At 34.9% G+C, this 27,871-nt stretch overlaps 1 protein-coding gene across 1 annotated transcript in view; it reads left to right on the top strand.

Moving 5' to 3' along the window:
* The window catches only part of LOC143405760 (uncharacterized), a 225,636-nt gene that overhangs the window by 103,096 nt on the left and 94,669 nt on the right, over nt 1-27,871 (top strand). The window contains exon 3 of the mRNA XM_077110155.1: nt 7,145-7,213. Coding sequence (XP_076966270.1) covers nt 7,145-7,213 — 69 coding nt within the window. The remainder of the gene's footprint in view (nt 1-7,144; nt 7,214-27,871) is intronic.

Genomic DNA, 27,871 nt, shown 5'->3' with positions numbered 1-27,871 from the left:
TTAGTTTTAGACTCTTATATGTAAGTAAGATTTTGATTCCCAACAACCCCAGAAATATCTAATGCTCCATACATGTTATCTTAGGCATTGTCTGCATTTTACAGATGAGGAATCCAAGAATTAGGGAAGTTAAGCAGCTAGCCCAAGATCAAACAGAGAATTCGTACCCAGGAACTCTCTGGCTCAAAGACCTGGCTTTTCACAGCTATGCTTCTTTCTTTCTTCCTTCTTCTTCTTCTTTTTTCTTTTTTTAACATGTGCATCTTATGAAGATTACCTAGCTAATGTGTACATCCTTTGTGAGGAAAGCTATTAGTTTTGATATGGTAAAAATATGAACATGTTTGGAACTTGGAGCTGTTGTTAATCCCTCCTGCTATTTTAAGGCTTTACATTTACTTCCTAACTTTACCTGTAAATATTTTATACATTCAAGGTTGCTAATATTTTGTCTGTATCATGTTTCTTGATTTACAAAGTGCTCACATGTTTTTCTTTTTTTCCTCCCTCTAAAGTATACCTCAGACTCTTTTTCAGTCCATTCTGATTCCCAGATTTTAATAATTATCTCTGTTACTTATAATCTTATGCAAGAGAGTAGGATCTTTAACATTTCATTATTTTAAAAAATAGTCTGAAGTAAGCACTTATAAAAACGTATTGATTTGCTTCAGTAAAGATACTGAATAGCCAAGAATTTTAAACTTTATTTACTATCTATATACACAAGCTAATTTGAGGGTTCCTGCATTACTGAAATACTTTTGGGCCTTCCTTAGTTTGTATACATTGCTGAAATACTCCAAGATCTGATTCTAGAATGTACAAAAAAGTTTAAATGGCAAGAGGAAAACAAATGAATGCTTACTCATGTTGTAACACTTTTCTGTAATTTACCTCAATTTCTGAGGTTGTCTTATGGTACCTTTTATTGAGGTTAGGAATAGATTTTAAGTACTCTTGATTCCAAGTAATTTGTTTAATTGTCCTAATGCTATCTTCATAATGATTTTAAGCTGTGGCGCTCTGTGAGCGAGTGCCCAGGGGCTGGGTAATTGACATCCTGGCAGAGAGGTCTGCTTTCTCTTACTGGCCCTGTGGCAGCCTCCGTGACCTCACAAGGGCGCTTTTTAAACGTCGTAGCTTCCAGCAGCTCTGAAGGCAAACTTCTAGAAGAGGATTTGGGATTTAATAAATATGATAATTTAAGTAAATTTCAATATTTGTAGACAGAGCTCTCAAGTCTAAATTGTAATTTTAAGTACCCTGTAAAAGTATGAAAACATTGTTCAAGGTTATTTTTTGAACTCATAAGCAATACAGTTTATACTTTCCTTATCAATAATACCTATTTAGTGACCATTTCAACTATTCATCGGAAATATAAAAGTGCTAATTCTGTCCTTCAGTTAATGGAGTTTGTTCTATGAATTTTTTAACCATCTGAGATGGGACATTAGAAAATTTTCCTTTATCTTTCATAAATAGTTAAGAATTGAATCTACTGGATTTTTGTGATATTTTAGATTTGCCTTTTATTAATAATTTCAAGTATTTCGCACATTTCCCCATAAACTTTCATCAATTAAAAAAATGGCCATCAATTCCCCAATTACTTATATGATGCTTTCTAGGAGCATGAAACCCAATCTTTAAATGTGTAGGATGTCAAGAGATAATCTGCTTCTAAGAAGTTTCGAGAGAAGATATTTCAGTTTACTGTAGTTCAAAGGTAGTAAAAGTCCACACTGGACTTGAAAGGTTTTCCGGGATGCGTCTTCATTTATGAGAAATCCAGCTGATCTGGCTGCCTGTGGGGGGTTCCCAGGCCACCCTCATGTGCTCCTGGACTGTATCGAGAAATACTCCTCCTGAATTTTTCCTGCCTTAATGCTGACTTCTTGGGTCACTACTGAGAAGTCTGTAGCAGGTGTTTCTGACTTCTTTCTCTCACCCTCTGGTCTGCCTGGTCAGAGCTTTGCTTGTTTTGTCACTTCAGAGACTGTCCCTTGAGTACTGACCACCTTACGCAGTGAACCTCAACCTGCCATTCCAGTTTTATCTGGGCTACACTTCTGTTATTTGCCTGTTAGCTTAAACTTTGCTGTTTTCCTCCAAATGACTTTTTGTAGATTCAGTCTTCTACCTGAACTTTCTACCCCGCTTTTCTAAATTTTATCTCTACTTAGAGGCTATGAATTCTCACTTTATAACTTCCAGTATGTTACTTATGCCCTATCACCTTTAAAAAAAATTGTGGTAGAAATCACATAACAAAATTTATCATCTTAATCATTTTAAAGTGTGTAGTTCAGTAGTAATAAGAATAGTCACATTGCTTTGTAGTGAATCTCCAGAACTTTTTGATCTTGCAAACCTGAAACTCTGTACACATTAAACCACAGCTGCTCATTTCCCATCCCCACCCCCAGGCCCTGGCAACCACCTTTCTTCTTCCCTTTTCTTAGAGTTTGACTACTTTAGCTGTATACAGTAGTTATCTTTTTTACGACTGGTTTATGTCAGTAGCATTATGTGACTATATCTCCTTTTTTTCAAGACTGAGTAATATTCCACTGTTTATTCCCATGTTTCATTTATCTGTTCATCCTTCAGTGGGCATTTGGATTACTTCCACCTCTTGGTTATTTTGAATAATACTGCTATGAACATGACTGAACAAATATATCTTCAAGATCTTGCTTCCAGTTCTTGGATATTGATCCTTGAAATCTGGGATATATACTTAGAAGGGAGATTGTTGGATCATATGCTAACTCTGTTTTCATCTTTTTGAGGAACTACCATACAGTTTTTTATAGTATCTGTACTATTTTATATTTCTACCAACAGTGTATAAGGTTTCTGATTTCTCCATATCCCTTGGTTTTTTCTTTGGTATTTTTATTTTTATTTTTTTTAAATTTTGTCCTGCTAAGGGTCAGACCCAGGTCTTTTTGATGTGCTAACTCTGTGCTCTATACTAAGTTACAATCCCAGTCCTCTTTTTTTTTTTTTTTTTTTGATGTAGGCATCATAATTGGATGTAAGGTGATATCTCATTGTGGTTTTTACCTGCATTGCTGTAGTGATTAATGTTTAGCCTTCCATCACTACAACAAGATATCCAGACAATAGACTTATAAAGAGGAAAGGCTTATTTTGGGTCACAGTATTGGAGGTCCAGCTCATGGTCCTATTGCTTTGGTGTGTGGTGTGGTAGTGGCTTAGGAACCTCCCACGTGGGCCCTTCCTCTCAAAGGGTCCAAGACTTCCAGTAGCACCACCCTGGAGATACAGTCTTTAACTCACAGGATTTCAGGGGACATTCAAGTTCTGACCTATAGCAATTAGAGATGGGGAGCATCTTTTTGTGTTTACAGGCCATTTGTGTATCATTTGTAGAGAAATGCTTACAGGTGTTCTTTGCCCATTTTTTAATCAGATTATTTCTTGTAAATTATGATTCTTTATGAACCAATTTGATATATAATTTGGAGGTGTTTTCTCCTATTCCTTAGCTTGGCTTTCATGCTGTGGATGAAATTTGGTGTGGTCCCATCTTATTTGTCTAATTTTGCTCTTGTTGCCTATGCTTTGGGTGTCATTTTCAAGAAACAGTTGTCAAATTTTATGTCAGAAATCTTTTCCCTATGTTTTCTTCTGGGAGTCTTATAGTGTCAGGTCTTATCTTTAGGTCATCAATCCATTTGAATTAATCTTCATATGTGGTGTTAGATAAGAGTCAAAGTTTCTTCTTTGCAGGTGGTTATCTACTTTCCCAAAACCATTTGTTGAAGAGATGGTCCTTTCCACACTGAATAATCTTATTCTCCTTGTGGAAGATTCTTTGATAATAGAAAAAAGAGTTTATTTTTGTGGTCCCTATTCTGTTCCATTGGTCTCTATGTCTGTCTATGCCAGTACCACACCGTTTTGATTACTACAGCTTTAATGTGTTTTGAAATCATTAGAGTGTGTGAATTCTTTAGTCTTGTTATTCTTTCAGAATTGTTTTGGCTATTTGGAGCATTGCCTTTTAAACACAAATACCATATATAGCTTATTCATGGTTATCTTCTGGGCTTATTGCAATGTCTGGCTCACAATAGTTATTTAGAAAATAGCAGATAAATTAATGTTCCAGGCCATTTTTGCACTGAATTTATGAGTTCGATTCTTGGGTGAAGGGCCAAATAAGTGCTCAGCTGGCTGATCTTCCAGGGAAGTTGAATAATATAAAATCCATACTTCATATGTAATGGAATTAATGAAATACAGCTGAGTAGTAAAAATTAATTTTCATTAAAAATGAGCAAATTAAGCAAACTGTAATGTCAGCAATCTTTACATGATATAAAGTAGAACCCTTAGAGATTTAGAGTTTTCAAAACTCCTTGAAGTAAGATGATAAAAACCGGCATAGGAGTTAAACTTGCTTGACTGCTTAAGTCATTTCAGATAAACTTCTCCTCTCTCTCTCTCTCTCTTTAAATTAATGATCTAGTTTCTACGTATAAGAACATAGTACATTTAAAAGTCTTACTTCATAAAGAATGTGTTGTTGAACATCTACGAAAGTCCTGATGAATGAGAGGAAACTTGAGTACAGTATATCATTGCTTTTTGCTGATTCCCTAATTGAAGAGAATATTGCAGATTTTAAAATATTTGTGAATGGACAGCCAGATTATGTATTCTTATGCTCAGATTGTGTACTATGGTGTTCTTCCTCATTAACTGATATCAAACCCAGATTCTTAGTGATTTGAAGTCCCCTGAATTATATATATTTTTGAATTCCTGATTTTACACCAGCATGGTTCCTGTTAAACATGTTCTTTTATGATATAGTCCTAGAAATTGTCATAGAAATTGTATTGTCTTTTTTTCTTTTTTCTTAACTGGGAATTGAACCCAGGGCCACTCAACCACTGAGTCACATTCTCCAACACCACCTCCTGCCTTTTTTTAAAAAAATATTTTTTAGTTGTAGGTTGTAGATGGACACAATATCTTTATGTGGTGCTAAGGATCAAACCCAGTGCCTCACACAGGCTAGACATGTACTCTACCACTGAGCCACAACCCTGTCCTCATCCCCAGCCCTTTTTTATATTTTATTTAGAGACAACGTCTTGTTAAGTTGCTTATAGCCTTGCTAAGTTGCTGAGGCCAGCTTTGAACTCATGATCCTCCTGCCTTAGCCCCCCAATCCTCTGGGATTACAGGCATGCACCACCATGCCTGCCAGTTGTATTGCTTTTGACCTCATGTCAGTCCTAGGACTATGATCATTCTCTCCCTTGGGGGTTGAGGTATATTATCATTTGGGAACAAGTGGTTGCCTCTGCAAACTGAGAGCTTTTTAATAAGAACTGTGACTTCGGCAGGTTGTCTACCCTGAAAAGATTCCTGGGTTCAAATAGTCTTTGACCTAACAGTTTAACAGTCCTGCTGTCCTTCAGATTTCATTGACATCAGATTTTGGCTGGTAATCCAAACTTGCATGCTCTCATGAGTCTTAAGTTGATAGGAAAATGTCTGAAAGAGATTTGGGGCCTGGGTCTAAGTCACATACTCTGTCTTTTCTTCATTTTGGAGAAGATTGCTAGCTTCTCAAGTTCAAAATGCAGTTTGTCTCTGAATTCTGAGAGTCATAAGTAGTCCCTCTTTGAAAAAGAAATTGTTGTGGAAGGATAGAAAATAAAGAAAATAATATTCTGTTTTTTGAAAGTTTTATCTTTGGATTATCTCAAAATAAAAATTTCTTGCCATACTTTATAATGAATAAATAAATTTTGATTTAAACTAAATGTTAAAAACTATCTAATACACCACATTAATCATCCTGGTGGTAACATTTATCATGTCCTCATTGAGTATCACAACTTTTCTCAAAATATCATGACTTTCCAAATGAGGAAATTGAAACATAGGAGGTTCGGAACTCATCTAAGGCCCAGATGAGATACAATTTTTAATTCCTTGATCCTAATTACTTAATAAATATCTCCTATGTGTCAAGTCCACATTTCTAGGTGAATCTGTCTCCTGTAGACTTTTCAGGTAAGATGCCCCTGTAGGAAGCATTTCAGTATGATGCTCTTGTGGCGAGCTGTGACCTATGTTGGCCACACCATTGGTCATCAGTGTAGTTTGTGATGCCAGTGCTCTTAAACTTCAGTGTTCTTTACAACACAGGGTAAATAAATGAACCTATTAATTTCATATTTATCATTATATATATATATATATATATATATATATATATATATATATATATATATATACTTTTGTTTTTCAAGTTATTAAAATGTTCTCTTCATGAATCCAGAGTCTCTTCTGATTTTGGGTTAAATGCAGTTGTTTTCTGGCAAAAATCTCATTGTTATTTTGAACTATATATGCAATAGATTTTGTATTGTCTTAATGTTATATCAATTTTATTTAACTTTAGCAGTTTAATGCAGATATTAATTTGTTTGACAACTTAACCTAAAAGCTAGAAAATGGAGAGTGTTTATTTTAGTTATCATCTTATTTTTGACATCGGCTTTACTGCATAGCCATACTGCTTTTTGAACTTTATTCCAGTTTCTCATTTACCTTTTGAAAAATACAGAAAAACTATTTCATACCTAATTAAGATTGAATTATGGTTTAAATAATTTATTGAAATAAGGTATTGGTGACGAGAGTATTAACATAAGGTTATAAAAATCTGATGTTTTTATTTTTTGTTTTCTATATTTTAGTAAGTAAACTGAGAAAAATATTTTGGATTAACATCTAATTTATATATTTACTCTCCAAATCTATGGCTATTCTTTTATTTGAATAAAATTCTTGTATTAAATAAAATCCCCAAAGTACCAAGTCTGCTTAGACTTAGTATTTGCTTCTTTTTGGAAACCTGCAAGAAAAACTTAATATGATGTCTGTTTTGTTATATTGGATAGTATCTGTTCTCTTATTTATAAGTTTGGAGCTCAAAAGTGAGAACTTTAAGGTGCTATGATATGTGTATATTTTTCAGTTCAATTTTGTACACCATCAATTCTGCATTTGAAATGGTGATAATCCAGATTTTCCTCAAGCCAACAGATAAAAACAAATATTTTTTTTTCTTTTTGTTGACAAGGTGGAGTTCAGCTTACTCTTTCTTAGATGTGAGAGGAATAGAAGGTCATTTCATGCCTCGCTGATAAAGGTAAGGTCATAGAAATTATTAAAGAGATTGGGATGTTTGGTAGGCATCATTATTGTGCTTTGACATTTTGACTTTGTGGCATGCTGAAATCAAAAGAAAGATAATGTATTTATACAGTAATAGAATGCACATTGTTCCTTTAATTATCACTAAGAACACAGAAGATAAGAAATAGGTGTAAATCAACATGGCAAAGTGGATATGGATTTGCTGTGTAATGAGCAAGTAGCTTGTGGCTTTCATTGGAAATGTTGGCTTACACACTTAGTCCATTCCTCAAACATTTACACACTTAGTAATAACCTTTCTCAAATATTGATGATATCATTTTTCAGGTTAATGCAAACTAGATTACAAAACTGTGCTGTTTTCAAGCAAATCCAATCTATTACCCTTTTCATGTTGATAGTTCTAGTTGGCTTTATTGAGTTTAAAAGAAAATGTGAAATGGGTTGTATGGACTCCAGGGCCCACGTTTGCGAAGGCTGCCCTGTGCATTGGTGACTGTTCACTAGGAGCCACTCTTCTAACCATTCTGTCCCCGTGGCGTGGCTGTTTTGTATAGAGCGCTACGGTTCTTGAAGCACCGTAAAGAAGGCTTCCCCCATATATCTTTTTCACAGCACATCTCTAAGGACAGTTTTATTTCCATTCCTGTTTTAAAGAAGTTAAAATTGACACATTGGGAAGGTTAAGAAACTTGCCTCAGGTTACATGGGCAGTAAGGGGTAGGGCTAGAATTAAGTTGATACCTCCTGCTCTTTACTGCCGTGCTGTACTGAAAACCTGTACCAGGGTTTGAGCAGTGACCCTGTGGCAGAAGACCCTGCATTATCACACATCAACTCATGGGTTGAGGTACAAATGTAGACTTTTTGCCAAATTTTACTTTTAGGTAGATTTCTATATTTCACTAATAGTTCTTAAATGGCCACTTGGTTTATTTTCATTAAAAAGCAAATGTATAGAAATAGCGGGCATAGTGACACACACCTGTAATCCCAGTGGCTTAGTGGGCTGAGACTAGAGGATTGTGCAAGTTCAAAGCCAGCGTCAGCAATTTAACAAGGCCCTAAGCAACTTGGTGAGACCTGTCTCAAAATAAAAAATAAAAAGGGGTTGGGGATGTGGCCTAGGGGTTAAGTGCCCCTGGGTTCAATCCCTGGTATCCCTTCCCCTCCCCTCTAAAAAAAAATAATTTCTGTGAGAGTTACAATGTATTGACTATTTGATCTCCACAGTTCTGTCCATGTTTTTTTTTTTTAAAGATTCAAATTGTTATATTGAAAGGTGAAGGTAATATTAAATACACCAATATCTATTTTTCACCTTTCTATTAGGAATCAAACATATTTTCTACTTAAAAAGGGCTCTGGGTGGGAATTATTCATCATTTTATATTTTTTGAATATTTGATGAAAATCACAAGATTAATTGCACTTTCTATGAAAAGAAGTCACTAGGTTTTTCTTGGAAAATGACATATGTAGGGATGTGAACCAAAGACTTGTTGGAGTGAAGTTGTTCACATATTCTATCTGAGTAGCTATAGAGGCAGGACATTGCTCAGAAGTTCTTTTCATTAGAAAGTTTAAGAGACCAAGAGAGCTGAAAACCTTCCCAGGAGGGCTGTGTCATTTTCAAACCTGTTCCACATTGCTCTAGGTAAAGGCTCACGAAAGGGATGTCGGTAATTGTTTACTTATTAGATTTTGATTGTTTTCTGTAATGCAGTCTCTGATGAAAGCATGCTCCCTTGTTTTTTTGTTCTTTTTGCATCCATGGTGTCACCACACCAAACCCTGTCTCTAACAGAGGGAGGAACTGAGAAGGCTTTAAATGGTTTCAGACCTAAATCTCAGTTTTCAACCCACTACCTCTTTCATGAACAAACACCTCTTCAATGTGGGACACTAAAAGATCAAGAAATATATCTGAACAGCCCTTGAGAGTCTGAATGTCAGAGAATTCATGAGTCAGATTAGAGTGTTTGCTTGATCTGCTTTTAGGAATTAGACAATAAAGGAAATCATAATGCAACCCAAAAAATGAATAAGAATTTTCTCCCCCAGGTATTTCAGTGAGATTGTGCCAGTTCATTTTCAGTAAGAAGGAAATAAGCAAGAAAAGGTCAGAAAAGGGTTGTTTGACACTTGTTCCATGTAGACATTGCAGGGTGAACAGGTTCACAATAATCATAGGGAGATGTACTTAATTTTTCTCATATTTTTTCTCATAACAAATGAGCAAATGTAGGAAGAATAAAAATTATACTTGTTAATGTATTTGACTTTAATTTATTACAGTGAAATTTTAAACTTTTTTTATACTCTAAATCATTTTTTAAATATTTTCTTTAGTTGTAGATGGACACAATACCTTTATTTTATTTATTTTTATTTTTATGTGGTGCTGAGGATCAAACCCAGTGCCTCACATGCATGCCAGGAACATGCTCTACCACTGAGCCCAACCTCAGCCTAAATCATTTTCAAAATACTCAACAAAGTTCTCAGAGGGTTGCTTTTCCATATTTATGAAATATTTTATTGTTTACTTAAAAATGCCCATTAAAAGATGGTGGCATAATTTTAAGATTGCAGAAATAATGCAGTTGAGAGTATTGGTGTTCCTCCTTTGGGGGCTTAAATAGAATTCATTTTCCCCCTGGGCTGTGGTTTGGAGGGTAAATTTATGTTTTAGTTTTTAAAATATTTTTAAAAGTTTATAAAAAATTTTAATGGACATATAATGGTCTTTACCTTATGGGTTAAAATGTGATTTGTCAGTACATATATACATGGTATAATGATCAGATTAGGGTAATTTGCATTTATATTACCTCAAACATTTATTATTTCTTTGTGCTAGGAACATTCAAAACTGAAGCTAAAGTTTTAAAACTTAAGTTTTCACTTTGGCTGCTGCATTGTGCTACTGTCCTTCAAAACTGTGCTGACTTGGTGTTGTGGTTTGGATGAGAACCCCAAAGGTCCATGTGTTGGAGGTTTGGTTTCCAAGGTGGTAATGGTGGGATGTGCTGTGGGCTTTTAGGATGTGGAGACTTAAGGGAACTCCTTAGATGGTTGGGGATTGTGGGATCCTGCTGTTCCTCCATAATTTTGCATCCTGGCTCAGGGTGTAAGTGGTTTGTTCCATCACATGTTCCCACTCTGAGTATTGCTTTCTTCAGGGTCCTGGAGTTGTGGGGCTGCCCAGCTAGGGACTGAAAGCTCTAAAACTGGGAGCTAAAATAAACCTTTTCTCTTTATAAAATAATTATTTCAGATGTTTTGTTATAGTGATATGAAACTAATACCCTGGAATATCAAAGTCATCGAATTTTGTTTGTTAGAGGAAGGTGGTAGGGGACCAACCAGAAACAATGATTCTTGATCTGGCTACTGTCTCTTTCCAAAAGGAGGGATTTGGGGTTTGGGGCAGGTCATCAGGAACCTTCTACAGTGCCAGGGTAAGGGATTTGGAAAAGGTTTTTTTTTTTTTTTTTAAAATCTATGAATATTGTTACTAGTGAGATCAGAGTTTTTACTGGGACCTGGACTGAGGTTAGAGAACCAGTTAGATGAATTGGTGCAGCAGTTTTCATTGTTGTCCCATCTTAATTAGCAGTGTTTCAGGTTACATCTCTAGGATGTATTCCCGACAGTGGAAAAAGAATATTTTTAGACTCTTTAAACATATTGCGGAATTACTTTCGATAATGCTGTCTGACTTGTATTTCTTTCAGGTGTGTAGAGGGGACAGCTTTCACTGAAAGAATTGTCATAGAAATCTTTGTTAATTAGATAGGGGGGGTTTGTTTGTATTTTATTGTTTTAATATGCTATTATTTGATTCCTTCTGAGGCTTCTTCTAAAGAATTTCATTTGACTTAGTTTAAAGATTAATTGACTTTTCTTAGTGATTTGTGAATAAGGCACTATCCCTAAAATATTTGAAAAGGTGCTCTGATGGGCTAAGTAGACGAGGTTGTTGGCTTTGTAGGCAAAAAAAGGGACCAAAAAAAAAAAAAAAAAAAAAAAAAAACGGAACAAAGAGCAGATCAGTCATTCCAAAGTTGCTTTTCCTACAGAGTTAAAAGGGAAGGGATTTGTCATTATGCTGGCACAGGTAAATTGGGTCCCTTCTGATTCGTTGCTTTGAATTTCCCAGTTTTGGAAACTGGTTTGTTTCAAAGTTCAGTTTGCTTGGTATCAACTAGGACTGGTGACTCTCTTCTCTTGGGCTTAGTTCAGGAGCTCATTCCAAAATAATGGCCTCCCTCAAATTTCATTTAAGAGGTTGTACTTTCTTAAACTTATGATACACTTATTAGACATCTGTATTTCATCGGCAGGTTTTCTGTGCACGTGTTTGTCAGCTTATCTTTTATAGTTTTAGTTTCTTACCAATTTGTGTGAAGTCCTTAGTAATTCAGATTATCAATTTTTTACTGTCATTTATAGAAAATATTTTACAGTTCATTGCTTACCTTCTATTTTAATGAGTATATTGAACTGTAGAGGTTTCACAGTTTACATTCAGGTCCAGTGAGTTTTTCCTTATAAATTTCCCTTAGATTCCAGATTTAAAAAGTCAAAAGTGACCAGTTAAACCATAATTATAGTTACAGGGTGGAGCATGGACATTGTTTCTGGACCTACTGAGTCACTCTTCCCAACAATCTTTGGTGTAGTTGCTGCTAAGTAGCTTACTTTACAGATGAAGAAACTAAGGAATAGTTACATAAAGGACTTGTGTGAGGTAACTCGGTAGGCAACAGCTAGCATTTGAACTGGTCATGTGATCCCTGATCCTGTGTTCTTCACTACTCTGTCATATTTCCTCATAGAATAGAACCAGCTGGGTACTTTCAAAATGATTAAGGTATTATTTATGGAAAGTGTCATGGAAAGCATTTGGATTCAGTTAATATTTTATTTTTCTAGTCTCCAGTAAATGTGTTTTTCCTGTTGATGATCCAGAAGATCTTTTTATCAATTTCTTTCATTATTATAGCATTATCTCCACATTTTAGGAAATTATTTGGCATAACCATATCTCAGTATATATTTCAGTGTCATTAAATCAGTGTGCAAACGGACAAGATGATACTAGACTGTGAAAAATAGTTAATACAAATTTTTATATTTCTTAAAAAAATACCTTAAAAAAGTACCTTGAAAAAGCTGCACTTATACCAATTATATGGTCTAACATTCTTCCTAGATAAAATTTGAATTTAATTAGATTTATTTTTTGTGTTTTTTTATCTAGTGTTTTAAGAGAAGTGAACACAACAAAAAATAGTATTTTGTGGAATGTTCTATTATGTAAAATGGCAAAACAATAATCATAATCTATATGATTATTTTTAGTATTTTTTGGACTTTTTTTAAAAGCATAAAGTGCTACTGAAGTATGTTTATTTATCATTTACTAAAACAGAATTTTCCTATCAGGCAAGGCCCTTTATCAAAGTAGATGAAGGTTGTTTATCTTTGATTGGTTCTCAAGAATAGCAGAATTTCAGAATTCTTGTAACTCATGGTTGTTTCTATAAATTCAAGGCATAACAACTAATTAAAATAATCTACATTTAAAGACAGAAAAATCTCCTTTTTGTCTTTCAAAGGTTTGTGTGTGTGTAAGATATAACAGGAATTTGGCAGTGATGGGAGGTGGGTTCGAGGTCTAGGCCTAGGGAAGTATTTTGCCTTGTGTAGGTCACTTTTAGGTCAGCAGTACAATAAGCTGTTGATTTCACCTTAGATGACGGCCAGGGTGTCTTCCAGGTCTGAAAGTCATCTTGGTGAAGCAGGTGGAGATATCCTGGAGTAGGCCTTAAGCAAAAGGCAGGTAGGCGACTTCCTGTAAAGGTAAGACAGTGTCCCACCTGTGGCTGTGCACCTTATTAAACTTGGAGGCTTTGAAAAATGCTGATTCCCTTCTCTGAAAAACGACTGAATTCTAGACTCAGGATTGTCTATTATTGTTAAGCTGTCTAGTGAATCTGATGGCTAGTCAGGCTTGGAACTACTGGTATAAAAAGGCTCTTTGAGTTCCTCTTCCTCACTCGTTTTTCTTAAATGAAGGATGGAAGAGGGTGACATCTATCTGTGGGTTGTTCAGTTTTTAAAAAAAACTTGTCTCTTTCCCATGGAGGAGGGTGTTTTTAATAGCATGCAAAGCGAAACATGATAGCCATTTGTGTCTATCAATTCTTGCACCACATACATTTTGATTTCCTATTGAAACAGGTATAGGAAAACAGATATATATATGAAACAAGTACTTTCCTTGTTGGAGCTTAGCTTACGGGTGGACATTATGAGTAGAGATACAAATATTTTTATAAAGAATTGCCATTTTGCCTTTCTATCCCAAGATAATGTGTAGTTACATTTGCACTGTACTTGTCAGGTACTGTGCTAAAATCACTTGGTGCATATTTCATCTGGTTGATGACTCTGTAATGGAGAGAAAAGTTTGTAGTCTTCTTTTTATAAATGAGGAATATCAGAAGCACAGTCTTTATTTATCTGGTCCAGAATAACCCAGCTAGAATTGCTACAGTTGAGATTTGAGTTTAGGTGAGTCTGACTTGTAATATTTATGAAAGATAATGGTGTATGTGGTTTTCATATAGGGTCTTCACATCCCCTCCAAGGTCATGAAATAGAAGTGAATTAATTTAAACTTTTTTAAAAATTATTTGTAGTTATACATGACAGTAGAATGTATTTTGACATCATACATACATGGAATATAGTTTCCCATTTTTTTTTGTTTTATGTGATGTGAAATTATACTGGTCATGTATTCATATATGAACATGGAAGAGTTACGTCTGATTCATTCTACTGTTTTTCCTGTTCCAATCCACCCTCCTTTCCCTTAATTCCCCTTTGTCTAATCCAATGAACTTCTATTCCCTATTCCACTTATTGTGTTTAGCCTCCACATATCAGAGAGAATATTCAGCCTTTGATTTTTTGGGATTGGCTTATTTCACTTAGCATGAGAGTCTCCAGTTCCATCTCCATTTATCAGCAAATGCCATAATTTTATTCTTCTTTAGGACTGAGTAATATTCCATCATTGTATATATATCACATTTTCTTTATTCATTTCATTGACTGAAGGGCATTTAGGCTGGTTCTATAGTTTAGCTATTGTGAATTGAGCTGCTATAAACTTTGATGTGGACTCATTATTCTAGTATGTTAATTTTAAGTCCTTTGGGTGTATGTATACACCCAGGAGTGGAATAACTGGGTCAAATGTTGGTTCTATTCCAAGTTTTCTGAGGAATTTCCACACTGTTTTCCAGAGTGGTTGCACGAATTTGCAGTCCCACCAGCAATGTATGAGTGAACCTTTCCCCAACATCTTCACCAAAATTTATTGTTGCTTGTATTCTTGATAACTGCCATTCTGACTGGAGTGTGATGAAATCTCAGTGTAGTTTTAGTTTTCAATTGTCTAATTGCTAGTGATGCTGAATATTTTTTTCAGATATTTGTTGACTGTTTGTATTTCTTCTTCTGTGAAGTGTCTGTCGAGTTCCTTTGCCCAATTATTGATTGGGTTATTTGGTTTTTGGTGTTAAGTTTTTTGAGCTCTTTATGTATCGTGGAGATTAATGCTCTATCTGAGGTGCAAGTGGCAAAGATTTTTTTTCCCATTTTTCAGGCTTTCTGTTCATGTTTTTGATTGTTTCCTTTGCTGTGAAGAAGTTTTTTAGTTTGATGCCATTTCATTTATTGATTCTTGATTTTGATTTTTGTGCTTTCAGAGTCTTGTTGAGGAATTTGGTTCCTAAACCGATATCATGGAGATTTGGGGCTACTTTTTCTTCTAATAGGCACAGCATTTCTGGTTAATGCCTATGTCCTTGATCCACTTTAAGTTGAGTTTTGTGCAGGCTGAGAGATAGGTGTCTAATTTCATTTTGTTACATATGGATTTCCAGTTTTCCCAGCACCATTTGTTGAAGAGGCTTTCTTTTCTCCCATGTGTATTTATGGCACCTTTGTGTTGGATGAGATAATTTATGTGGGTTTTTCTCTGAGTCTTCTATTCTGTACCATTGGTCTTCATGTCTCTTTTGGTGCCAATACCATGCTGTTTTTGTTTCTATAGCTCTGTACTATAATGTAAGGCCTGGTACTGTGATGCCTTCTGCTTCACTTTTCTCACTGAGGATTGCTTTGCCTCTTATTTTATTCTGGGCCTCTTAATTTTCCAAATGGATTTCATGACTGCTTTTTCAGATTTTTATGAAGAATCTCATTGGAACCTTGATAAGAATTACATTAAATCTGTATAGTGCTTTTGATAGTCTGGCCATTTTGACAATATTAATTCTGTGTATCCAAGAATGTGGGAAATCGTTCCATCTTCTAAGGTCTTCTACAATTTCTTTCTTTAGTGTTCTGTAGTTTTCATTGTAGAGGTCTTTCACCTCTCTTGTTAGATTGATTCCCAAGTATTTTTTTTTTTTTTTGAGGCATTGTGAATGGGGTAGTTTTCCTAATTTCTCTGAAATTGGGTTTTCAAAGACCATTTATCTGATGTCATGTTTATAAAATGTAGGAATTCATAGTTAAAAATATTATCATTGCTGTGATTTTGTTGGCAGTACAAATTAAATGGATAACTTACCCTTAAAGTTGCTTATAGGTAGTATAAGAACTGGCCCCAGAAGAAATATGAGAAACATTGAGATCTTTTTGCTCGGTCTTGTCTTTTCTTTCTTCCCTTCTGTGAGTTCCCATTTCATTTAATATACTTATTCAAAAAAGTAGCTTCTAGCTAGAGGATTCTTTATTGAGGTCTGGTCAATACATAGAGGAAATGGTTAAAGTACAGAATATAGGATGCATAGTTGGCTTGAATTTTTTCCTTTGTAAGTAATCTTCTCCTGATTGTCATGATTGTGCAAAGCTTAAATTTGTGACTGTTTCTCTAAGTGAGAGACTGGAAATTTCTGTGAGATTTCAGGCTGTACCCAGTTCTCCGTTCAGCATTCTTTCTCCTTCTCTGCCCTTCCTGTTGGCATCCCAGAGGAGCACTGAAATGTAACTGAGTTTACCTCCTATATTACACTGCCAAGGGAGTGCTATCAGCTGGATTCCAGCCCAGAGACTTTTCTTTCATTAGGTGATTGTGCATTCAAGGAAGCTTTTTGGAAGAGGATGTCTGTGAACAATGAACCACATACCAAATTTGTATATACGTACATTTTCTGGCCTACAACTTTTGTTTGTTACTAATAAGATACTGCTGTGATCGCTCATTCCCCAAGGGTTTCTTATTATTGACATACCTGCTCATTTATTTGTGGTTTACATCTTTCTTCTATTTTTACAAACTATTTAAGATTTTATATAAAACAAGCAGCTTATTAATAAAATAACTTTTTATCCAAAGGGAATATATTTCATAATCTTATATATGTATTAATGAATATATTATATAAACATATCAACCTCATAGTAGTGGGCATTATAACATGATATATTCCTTAATTCATGTGATGTCATGTTATGAATGTCATATAATTACTTATGGTAAAATTACATAATCCTTAGTAAATTTCACAAGCATTTCATTTAATATACTTAATCAAAAAGTAGATTCTAGCCAGAGGATTCTTTATTGAGGTCTGGTCAATACGTAGAGGAAATAATTAAAGTACAGAATATAGGATGCATAGTTGGCTTGAATTTTTTCCTGTGCAAGTAAGTAAGCTTCTCCTGATTGTCATGATTGTGCAAAACTTAAATTTGTGACTGTTTCTTTAAGTGAGAGACTGGAAATTTCAATTTATCCAATCCAGAGGGCTGATGGAATAGGGTGGGTGGGAGAAAAATGATAGGGAATAGTTTGGATTGTGACAAAATAAGAGAGTAACTGCACTGCTTAGAGCATTTATATTCACAATGTAGAAAAACTCTGATAGCTTAGTAAACATGGCCAGATGTATATGACTCCATTCCACATTCTGTGTAGAAGTAATGTCAACAAATGGAATATATTTGTGATTTATGATAGGATAAAGCAAATGACTTTCAATCATCCTTTAAGGAACATGTGATTTTAAAAAATTCATATCTCTTTTATTTTAGGCTAAAACTTCCATGAGTAGAATTCCCTACAACCTATAAGAATATTTGCTACATACGAGGTGTGTTATACATTTAACAGTGTAGGCAGTTCCAACCCTAAACATCCCCTAAATTGGTCTGTTCTCATGCATTCCCACTGTCATTACCCTATTCTAGGACAGTATCATCTTAGGGCAAAAATATTGCTAAAACCTACAACCTACAAAATATTTTTTTTTTCTGATTCCAGCCTACTATCTGTCTCGAAGTCAGAATGTTCCTCCAAGGATTCAAAAGTAATGATATAACTTTTTAAATTAAAAGCCTTTAATAGATTTCCATTGCCCTTGGGATAAAGTCTTTATGAGCTTCCTACTAGTCTGTCTGCTTTTGTATTAAAAAAAAAATTGGCCTCAAGTTAGTTAACTGGAAGATCCCATTGAATGGGGTAAGAGTTATGACTACCCCAGGGACGTTAAGAAATTTTACATGGTCTTATTTAGATGTAATGGAATTTTCAGACACAAATAAAAAGATAAATCATAAAATATCTACTGTAGACATAAGCTTCATTCCTGTAGATTGTGGCCGATCAATTCCAAAAATGTCTCAAACTTCCCCTCTCTTTCTGTGTATACTCCTTGCAATATGACTTTATTTAGGAGAATCATCATTTGCTGAGTGCCATCGCACATACCTGTAATCCCAGTGACTCGGGAGGCTGAGGTAGGAAGATAGCGAGATCAAGGCCAACTTCAGCAACTTAGTGAGACCCTGTCTCAAAATAAAAAGGATTGGGGACTCAGCTTTGCCCCTAGGTTCAGTCACCATTACACTTTTTGCCAGCATTAAAACATTTAAAATTTTGTGGTGTTTATGATTTGCTTATGATTGGGATTTGGAGTCCCTCAAAGGCTCCTGTGTTGAATGCCAGGTCCTCAGTGCATCAGTAGGTGGGCCTTTGGGCAGGTGATTGGTTCACGGGCTCTAACCTCATTGCTGGACTACACCACTGACAGATTTATAATTTGATGGCGTTATTGGGAGGTGTCGAAATTGTAGGAAGTGGGATGTACTTGGAGGAAATAGGTCACTGAGGATGTGCACTAGTAGGATATGTCTTGTCCTTGTCCTGTCCTCTCCTTCCTCTTCCCTTTGTCTGTTCCTCCTGGCTGCCATGAGGTAAGCCATGACATCAGTAGCTTTTCTCTGACCTGTCCCCTGCCATGATGTGACTGCCTTGCCACAGGCCTAAAAGCAATGGAGTTTGCTGACCGTGGACTGAAAAGTCTGAAAGTGTGAGCCAAAATAACTCCTTTCTCCTTTAAGTTGTTTTCCTCAGGTGTTTTGTCAGAGGGACTAGAAGCTGATTAACATAGTGGAACGTAATTCTAAATTTAGATGGCATTTTTTTATTTTTATTTTTTTTTGTAAATAAGATATAGATTTCAGGAGTCTTATTTTTTCTTCTTTTCATAGTATACTAGAGCCCCAACCAAAAAGAAATCTATAATGTTCTTTTGGTATATCAGTACCACAAGCTTCTTGTATGGCATCCAAATTTCACCTGTTCCTAATGAATTTTTACTGTAAGTAGTAGAGTGATGATGTCCCTAATGTATTATCTCAAAGAGAACATAATTGACTTTTAATGATGATATTTTATTTCTTTTCTTCTTATATTTTTGTCTCACAATTTAATCACTTGTGATTAAATCGTGAAACTTTTTGAAAAATTGTGTAAAAATTTAAAAATTTTGAAAGTTTTTGTATATAATACATCATAACCTAAAATATCTATAATGAATTGACGTTATATGTGATAGGCATTCTGAGCCAAATATTTCTAAGCTTTGCGACAACTTTATGCTATCTCCATTTCCCAGATGAAGAAATAGAGGCGCTAATTAGCACAGTGAATACATTAAGGTTAAAACCCAGGGATGTATGGTCTGCTCTTTTTGTTTCTCCTGCGATTTTGCAGAGAATCCTTCCAGAGAGAATCACCATAATATACCATGGCTTTCATGGTCCCAAATAGGAGACCTGAGGAGGAGCCCCAGTCTTCCTCAGAGCAACAGATGGTTACTGTTTAAATGAGGGGAAACTCTGCCCCTCATCTGTGAAGTGACTTTAGTTTTCTGTGAGATGGGTGGGTTTGGAGGTTAGGTCATGGGAATAAGCTAGGAACAAGATTTAGGAGGAAGAAGACGTAAACAAACCAAATATCTGTAGCTTTTTTCACCCTTATATACTCTTTAATCACAGTCATGTGGCAGGTTGTATTTTTCTGCCCTCTGCTCCACCCCAAATAGAGGGGGAGGGTTGAAGGGAGAGCAGTGCAGGCTGTTGGAATTTGTGGTGTGTTGGCATCTAGCAGTGCATTTTGCTGTGGGATAAGTCCTGTGGCTTGTTTTCTGCCTTCGTGAATAGAGCCTTTCCAACTTTGCCAAGCCTCCAGTTAATGCGGTCAAGGGATTTATTATGAAATGTACTAAATCTTGGCATGGAGCTAATTGCATATAACAAGAAGCGTGCTAGAGACTTGGACCTGAGAAGTGACACATGCAAAAAGCATTCTCTTTCTGATGCTGCTGAAAGAGGTTTTGTGTAAGGGAATGTCTACATGTCTGCACTTATTGCTAATGAGGTAACTCCCCCACCCCCAAAGTATATTTCTGAGTTACTTGTTAAAATAAATGAAGAGTTTTTTCCCTCTTTTTTGCATTTGTATGAACAACTGGCAGTTGAAGTATGAATATTTATTTACTACATCCACTTCTAAACTTCTTAACATATCATGAAAATATATTCATGACAGTTTAAACTACATGAACATAATTATGCCTTAGAGTAATTCTTCTATAAAGATATAAAAAAGAAGTTGTCTTAATTGTCTTGGGTTGATATAACAATATACCACAGAGTGGGAAGTTTGAACAACAGAAATGAATTTTCTCACAGTCCTGGAAGAACAAGGTACTGGTTGGCTTTTGGTGAGGACTGTCTTCCTAGCTTGCAGATTGCCACCTGCTTTTTGTGTGCCCACAGGGTTGAGGGGCAGAGCATATTCTGTGGTGTTTCTTCTTCTAGAGGGCAGTAATCCCATTCTCATGACTCCACCCTCATGACGTCATCTGAACCTGATTACCTCTCAGTGTTCCATCTCCAGGTACCCTCACATTGGTGGTTAGGGCTTTAACATATGCATTTGAGGGGGACACAGTTCTGTCCAGGGCATAAAATTTTAAAGGAAAGGGCAAATATTGCGTCTTTTAGAGTCTGTTATATATCCCCAAAACTTTATCTAAAAATGAAGCTTAAAAATAATAAAGAACTGTTTTTATCCTTTTCTGATTTGGGTACAGTTTGTTGTCTGAATTTTCTCAAAGCTTTATTAGGATATTCATCTGTATATTCCTTCTAGGACCATAAGGTACAAAATGTGTGTAGTAGGTGCTTAATATTTGATTCATTTAGCACTTGATGACTTAACACGCTTGCTTGGTAACTTAATATCTTCTGCACTTTCCCTGTCTCCAAGCCACTTGAATCTTATTATTAGATGTGTAGTGATAAGGCAATAAGACTTGGTTCAATGGAACAGTCACCACACTTCAGATATTAAGATAAACATTCCTCTGCAAATAAGACGAGTGGATTCTGGTAACAATAGCCTGGTATGTTTAGGGAATAAATGCAAAGTTTAATGGATTTCTTCCCAATTTAGTAATATTTCTGTGCTCGAAAAGCTAAGGGCCTGAGATTTAATAACTTATTATAGTGGCTTCCACCATATGGTTAACAATGGTATTTCTGATTCTAGTGGTTTTTGAAATAGCAGTCATCCTGAGCTTAAGACACAGAGGTAGTGGTCATGAATTTCATCCTTGGCACAGCAAAAGGGAAATGTTGGAATGAAAGAGTATGTAGTATTTGATGGGGCTGAGGAAAGATAACTTTCAAAACTACTTTTAATAATAGAGTATCAAAAATACTTTTAATAATAGAGTATCAAAGAGCTTGTGTCCTCCATCTAGCATTGCAGGTTCGTTTGTATCTAGGGCTTATGAAGTCTATTAGAATAGTGATCAAATACCAGAAATAGGCATTGATTGGGGTGATTAAAACCTTATGATTTCCAGACAAAGAATGGCTTGCTTGTTTGTTCATTCAGCATTTATTTACGCAGGCTCTCCTGTATTGAGGCACCATGCCAAGGACCTAACAAAGAGAAAAATCAATCATAGATTTTACTGTCAAGTCCTTCATTTTTATTTACTTGCCTAATATTAAGTTGAGTTCCCCCTACATATAAAGCACTGTCTTGCCTCTTGGGATTGAATATACAAACCTCATTAAAAATGGTACTTTTCAAAAAAGCTTATTGTCTCATTTAGGGAAATTCACATAAACATGTAATTGCTCTTAGTTATTAAGTTTAATAACCTGAGGTTTGGTGCCAGGTCTAAATGGAAGTTAACATCTAAGAGGAATGTAACAACTTTCTAAACAATTAAGTAAGTCTGGTACCCATATCCCAGTAGATTTAAGTCCCTTCTATCCAGAAGGTGGTCTGATAACCGATTTCAGTGTCATCACCTGAGAGCTTATAAAATATAGAATCTCAGGTCCCACCTCAGACCTCCTGAATATAGTCTACCTTTTAATAAAATTTTCATGATTTATATGTGTATCAAAGTTTGAGAAGCTTTAATATAAGGTTTGTCTTGAATTCATAATTAAAGGACTTGAGATTTTATTTCATTGTTGAGATGTTTTATTTGTATATGCATTATTTTTTAGCAAGCTTTTGTTGAACATGAGGGTTTATTGAATGTACATTAGCTACTGACTGGGAATTGAGGTCAAAGAGAAAAGATAACCTTTAATCATAACTCATAGTGAAATTCTATAACTCAATAAAGAAGTAATTATGTCAGTATGGAGAGGAGACTTGATTCCTAAACTAGACCTTGAAAGATGCACATGGATTTGTTCAGGGGGAAGGGGAGAGCATGGATAGGTTGTTGAAAGGCTTAAAAATTATTGTGTGAACTCAGTCAAGTTTTTATAGTTTGGTGCATTTTGTCAATAGTGCGTATTGTACTTTTGTTCAGGAAGAGTGGGATAATGAACTTTAGAGTTCCTTATGAGTGGTTTTATGTCCTGAATAGTTTCTTCACCTGTAAAGTGGGAATATTAGTCCTGTAAGATTTCAGTGAGGATGTTAGAAATATTTCAGCACTATGGAATCCAATTAAGTTTTAAGTGTTATTAATGATTATAAGAATAATTTTAATTTTTTTTGTGTGTAATGTTTCTAATTTACCAAAAAGAAAATATAACAATGTGATGTGCTTAAAAGAAAAGTCTTCCTCTGTAATATAAATGAATTGAAAACATGTAAGAATGAAAAATTATGAGTCAGAATATCCATAGACGACAGAAAAAATATTTTTACCTTCTCAAAGAGGAAAATTTGCAAACCCAATATTCTCTTTTGGCTTTAGACTTTGCACTTAGTGTTTATAGTCAATCCCAGGACAGGCCCTCTCTGTCTATAGTAATGGGCCATTTCAGACCTTTTTAAATGAGGCTTACCCCCATGCCTTTTAAATATTTGAATAGGAAATTTGTGTGAAGTGGACTCTTCACCATGTTGTGTGTGGGCTTCCGAAGAAAAAATAAATGCATATGTTCTTAGATAAAAATCAGACTTCTCGTTCTTATTTTTTTTTATTTCATAAATTCAGGAAATACATTTTGGTATCATGCTGATAAAGAACAACTGATTCTTTCTTGTATAAACAGAAATTGAAATTAGATTTCTCTAATCAGTGAGAAAGAAATGTTCTTTATTTGGTGCTCAGGAACTGGGTACGCTTGTTTTACGGCTGGAGTCTGACATGACTTCAGGCAAAATTTCTTGGTGCCTTTCCATTCTTGTAAAATGGCATTCTGAGAGCTACCAGTAGAAGGCAGAATGTAAATGGGAGGTATTAATCTCAAACAAGGCAAGAATGGTGGAGAGAGTCCACTGCTATGTGGCAGAATCTGAAATGGATACCGTCATAAAGCGGGCTGAGGTACAAAATCTGAGTCTCACAGTGAAATGTGCTACTCAAGGTAAACAGTTCGCTTATGTTGTCTTTGGCAGTTCTTGAGAACCTTGTCATGTTAACGTAGTTATTGAAATTGAATTTGGAAATTGTAATGTTGCTCTCGTATTTCACTTAAAATCAGTGCTGCTAACTCCCACCTTGAAAGGAATCACATGTATCTCATGAGCAGGGTACTGCTAATATTTTTGTAAATCCATAAAAAGGGTAGTGAAATGAAGTACTGTTAAAAAAAAACACAACTAACTTGCATTTTCTTTTTCCAACTTGTTTACAGTGAGATGCATAATATAAATGTAGATTACTGCCCAGGTTCTCTTAACAAATACACAAATGTTAGTCTCTGTGTGTCAGAGATTGCCTGGGGTCTCTGTGACCTTGGCAACATTCCAGGGGTTACGTTTTCACATAGATAAACTGTTCTTGAACAGTTTCTCCAATGTATTGGCACAGGCCAGCTTTTCTTAAACACTAAGCATTTATACCTTCTTTCCCCACTTATTTTCTCTAACAAACTTAGCCATTATGGGGGCAAGTGTGAGGAGAGAAGAGAGAAGGCCCTAATTACCACTTATGTAGACATTTCCATATAGTCCAATGTTGTGATTCCTGATCTTGGTCTATATTTTATTTTAAAGGATTCACTTTTTAAGGATTTCCTTTTTGACAATATTCTATTTTGTGTATTGGCCCCAAAAGAACAGTTAAAAGGGTATTTATAAAACTTGATATGTAGTTTCCTTGACATATCTTTTGATATTTCTAAGAGTTGTTTATTTGACTTTTGGTTATTTTGGAATTATTTGAGGAAAGTAAAATTCTTATAGTTCTTCAAACATGGTAATCTTGGTCACTGGATACTGAGAGAGTGTGCTCTTTATACCAATTATTTTTCTTTTTTGTTCTTCTTTCACATTTTAGCCTACTCCTTAAAATGGTTATATGATTAAAGTAAGTTCCTTTCATCATTATTGGAGTCTCAAAATTGTTGTAAATTCACGATGAAGCTTGTAATTTCCCCTTTTGAGTTCTCTGAGTATTAGTCAAAACTTACTCTGCAAGTACCGTGATAGAGAAGACTAATAAAAGAAAATAGTGAATATAGATGTCCCAAGATCCTCAATGCACCTTTGTATGGGAGAGACTTGGTAGGATCATGTTCAACTTTTAATGTAAACAAGTATCACAAAATTCTTTTTTCCTGCTGGGTTTTACAGTTGTATAGCTAGTCCAAAGTCTAAAATGTGTTTGTTCTTGAAAGGAAAATGTCTCGCATTGCTTAGATTAATGGTGCTTTAAAACATGTTTATTCAAAAATGGCAGCAAAGAGGTGAATAGGCTAAATGCTCTGCATTAGAGATCACTGTGTCATATACAACAGATGCTGTCAGTGAACTGTTTATGTAGCTGCCATCAATTTTCTTTGATTTATTGTCTATGAGAAAATTGAAGTGTTTCGTTTCTATTTTTTTAAACAAATATGGAGATTTTAGACAAACATATTCATTAATTTTAAAAATCAATTCCTGAAGAAACTTTAGCCTGCTGCATGTCAGCTCTATTGTTAAATTATATATTAAGGTTCTTTCAAGAGTTACTCCATGTAGAAATTGAATCAAGGAAAACTATTTTGATTTTGGGTTCTTAGAGGGATCCATTGGTTAAATTTGAAATATGGTACTTCAAAACAATCATTAGTAAATACTTTTATGTTTGAGATATTTGACATCTGTCATCTTTGAAGGATTATAAAAAATGTGCCCTATGTATATACACACAGTTAATATGTGAAATTTTTCCTAAACCTTTGTTTTGTTTGTGTTCAGTTATTAGGAATCATTTTTAGAACATTCTAAAATATTCAAAAGTATTTGTACTATATGCTTTATTTAGTGCTAAAATGTTATACAAACACAAATCATAAGAGGAATGGATATTTGCAGCTATATGTAGTTTGTTCTAGAGAGCTTTTGGTTGGTATTGGACTTCCATTCTATTGGGGACACAAATATATCTTTCAGTATGTTCTTTGTGACAACTCTCACCAGTATCACCTTTTAGATGTAACTAGCAGGATAGCAGTAAAAACTTTCTACTTCCAGAGATTTATTTTTCATTCAATGACGTAGTCCTGGTTAAAAGCTCTTTGGGGATTTGTAAAAAATATATTTTTCTAATACCAACTCAAAGGATAAAAATGAATAATATCTTTCATTAAGGGTTTGAAAAAATTATTTATTCTCTTGTTGCTGTGTTGAAGCTGATGTGACTTCTCAAATTTGTGATATATTTGTCTGTGCATGTGTGCATTGCCCATGAGTATACATGATTTTAGACAGTTAAATCTAGGCTTGATTTTCAAAACATCTGTTCCAGTATAGAAAGAGGAAAGTTTGGGAATGAAGTTTTTAATTAACACTTGAGAGGTGATTTTTTTTTTGATGCCTTGAGATTGTTGAATCCAAATCTGAAAGTTGAAAATTAACTACAATTTGACCATGATCCATTTCTTCACCAGTTAATTATATAATTTCTTTGATTATGCTCTAATGCTAGGAACTTCTGAAGCTCAAAATTAATAAAAATTATTTTAAAAACTAGAATTAATTAGAAAAATAGAGTTTTTAAAGAGTGTATTTACAAATATCAAATGCCAAATTGTTTTTAACATCCTAAATGAAAATATAAATTTTTTGAGGAAAAAAAAACACTGTATAATTTTTTAAATGCATTTTTGTTTATTTTAGGTGAAGCTTATGGAATTTTGTGAGAGTTATTGTTTCTTTTGTCCCTACAAATAAAATTACAGCTATATTCAAGTATTTCAGAATATATTTGGGTCTTAGAATACTCAAATATAAAATGGTTAAATGCCAAAACTAAAACTCTATCGTAAGGAGGGGCTTGGGTCAATAAATTAATATAAACAATACACTGAATCACAAGTAAGTAAATAGAGGATGTCGATTTGAAAGGTTGAATGTCTCCTGCAGTATTTCTGATTATGTGTAGTAAGGAATATTCATAAAAAGGACTAATTGGTTTATACCTTGGCTTATACATGAATCTGAAAGTATCATAAGGAAGGAAGTCTGAGACAGGTTTGCATGATAGGTTTTGCATGCTAGTCAGGCAATTGGAGTAGGTTTGGAGCCTTGACCTTGCCTTTCTGAAGCTTGCTGATAAGAAGAGCTGCCCACTCCCCAGCTAAGCCTGGCTCCTTGCTGCACCACTACCATGGGGAGGTGGATTAAAGCCCCAGGTTGAGATCACATGGCTTGGCTTTTGTCCCAGTTCTTTCTGCTTGTGTAGGATGACCTTGAGTGGACTCCAAAACTTCTTGTGCCTTGGGTGCTCCCAGTGTAAATAGGTGATAATAGTATCTATTCCTGCATGACTCACAGATATTCAGTCATTGTAGATAATGCAGTATATTTGAAGGCATTTGGGAGTTTTGGCTGGTAAGATGTTATTCTTCTGTCTTGCAATTATCCAGAAAACTAGAGCATTTGTAGATGTCAGCTGCCCCCATTATACTGCCCCACAGCCTCTGGTTAGAATATCTGGGGCATTTTAGTAAAACTGTTAAAAGTGTTGAAAGAAAGAAAAAATCAGCTATAATGCTGCATATGTCTTTCTGGTATTTTTTCTAGGCAGTTAAAATAAGAAAGACAATAATGGATTTATTCTTTATATGTTGCTTTTTCCATGTAATATTATAACACAAAGGTGTTTTTTTTTTCTTTTAGCTCCAAAATCTTTGTAAACATTATTTTTGATAGGTGTATGAGACATTCAGCCAGGGAGACACACTGTGATTTGCTTGCTTCTTCTATACTTGGATGTCTAGATTGTTTCTAGTTTTTGATCGTATATGTAATATCATGCCATTGGGCACATCTTTATAACATTGATCTTATTTTGGCATGTCTTCTTAGTATTGATTCCTAGCAGTGGAATTACTGAACAGAGTAGTAAAAGTGCTTAAATGTTCTTCATAATTATTCAAATTATTTTTTGAAAGATTTTAAGGGTATTTTAAATTTGCCCTTTGGACTGGGCATTTTCTTGGCTTACACACTTTAAACACACTTCTTTTTTCTACTCCTTTCAAATATGCTCCTCAGACATCTCAGCACACTTAAGTAGAATCATCATTTTTCTCAGGTGTTTGTCCCCCACATTGATTAATGCAACTTAAAAATCTAGGGTTTTTCTGAGGTGGGACTGATTAAATGTTAGTTTTCTAAGGATGCTGCAACAAATTACTACACTTATTGGCTTAAAACAACAGATTTTTTTTTTCCCTCTCACACAGTGGGAGGACAGAAGTTGAAAACAGTGTTCCTGAGCTGAAATCAAGGTGTCAGCAGGGCTGTGCTCCCTCCCAATATTCTAAGAGAGAATTCATCTCTTTTCTCGTC

Source organism: Callospermophilus lateralis, chromosome 8 (assembly GCF_048772815.1).
Source record: "Callospermophilus lateralis isolate mCalLat2 chromosome 8, mCalLat2.hap1, whole genome shotgun sequence".
Lineage (NCBI taxonomy): Eukaryota > Metazoa > Chordata > Mammalia > Rodentia > Sciuridae > Callospermophilus > Callospermophilus lateralis.
The sequence above is the reverse complement of the archived record's forward strand: the minus strand, read 5'-3'. Positions and strand labels throughout refer to the sequence as shown.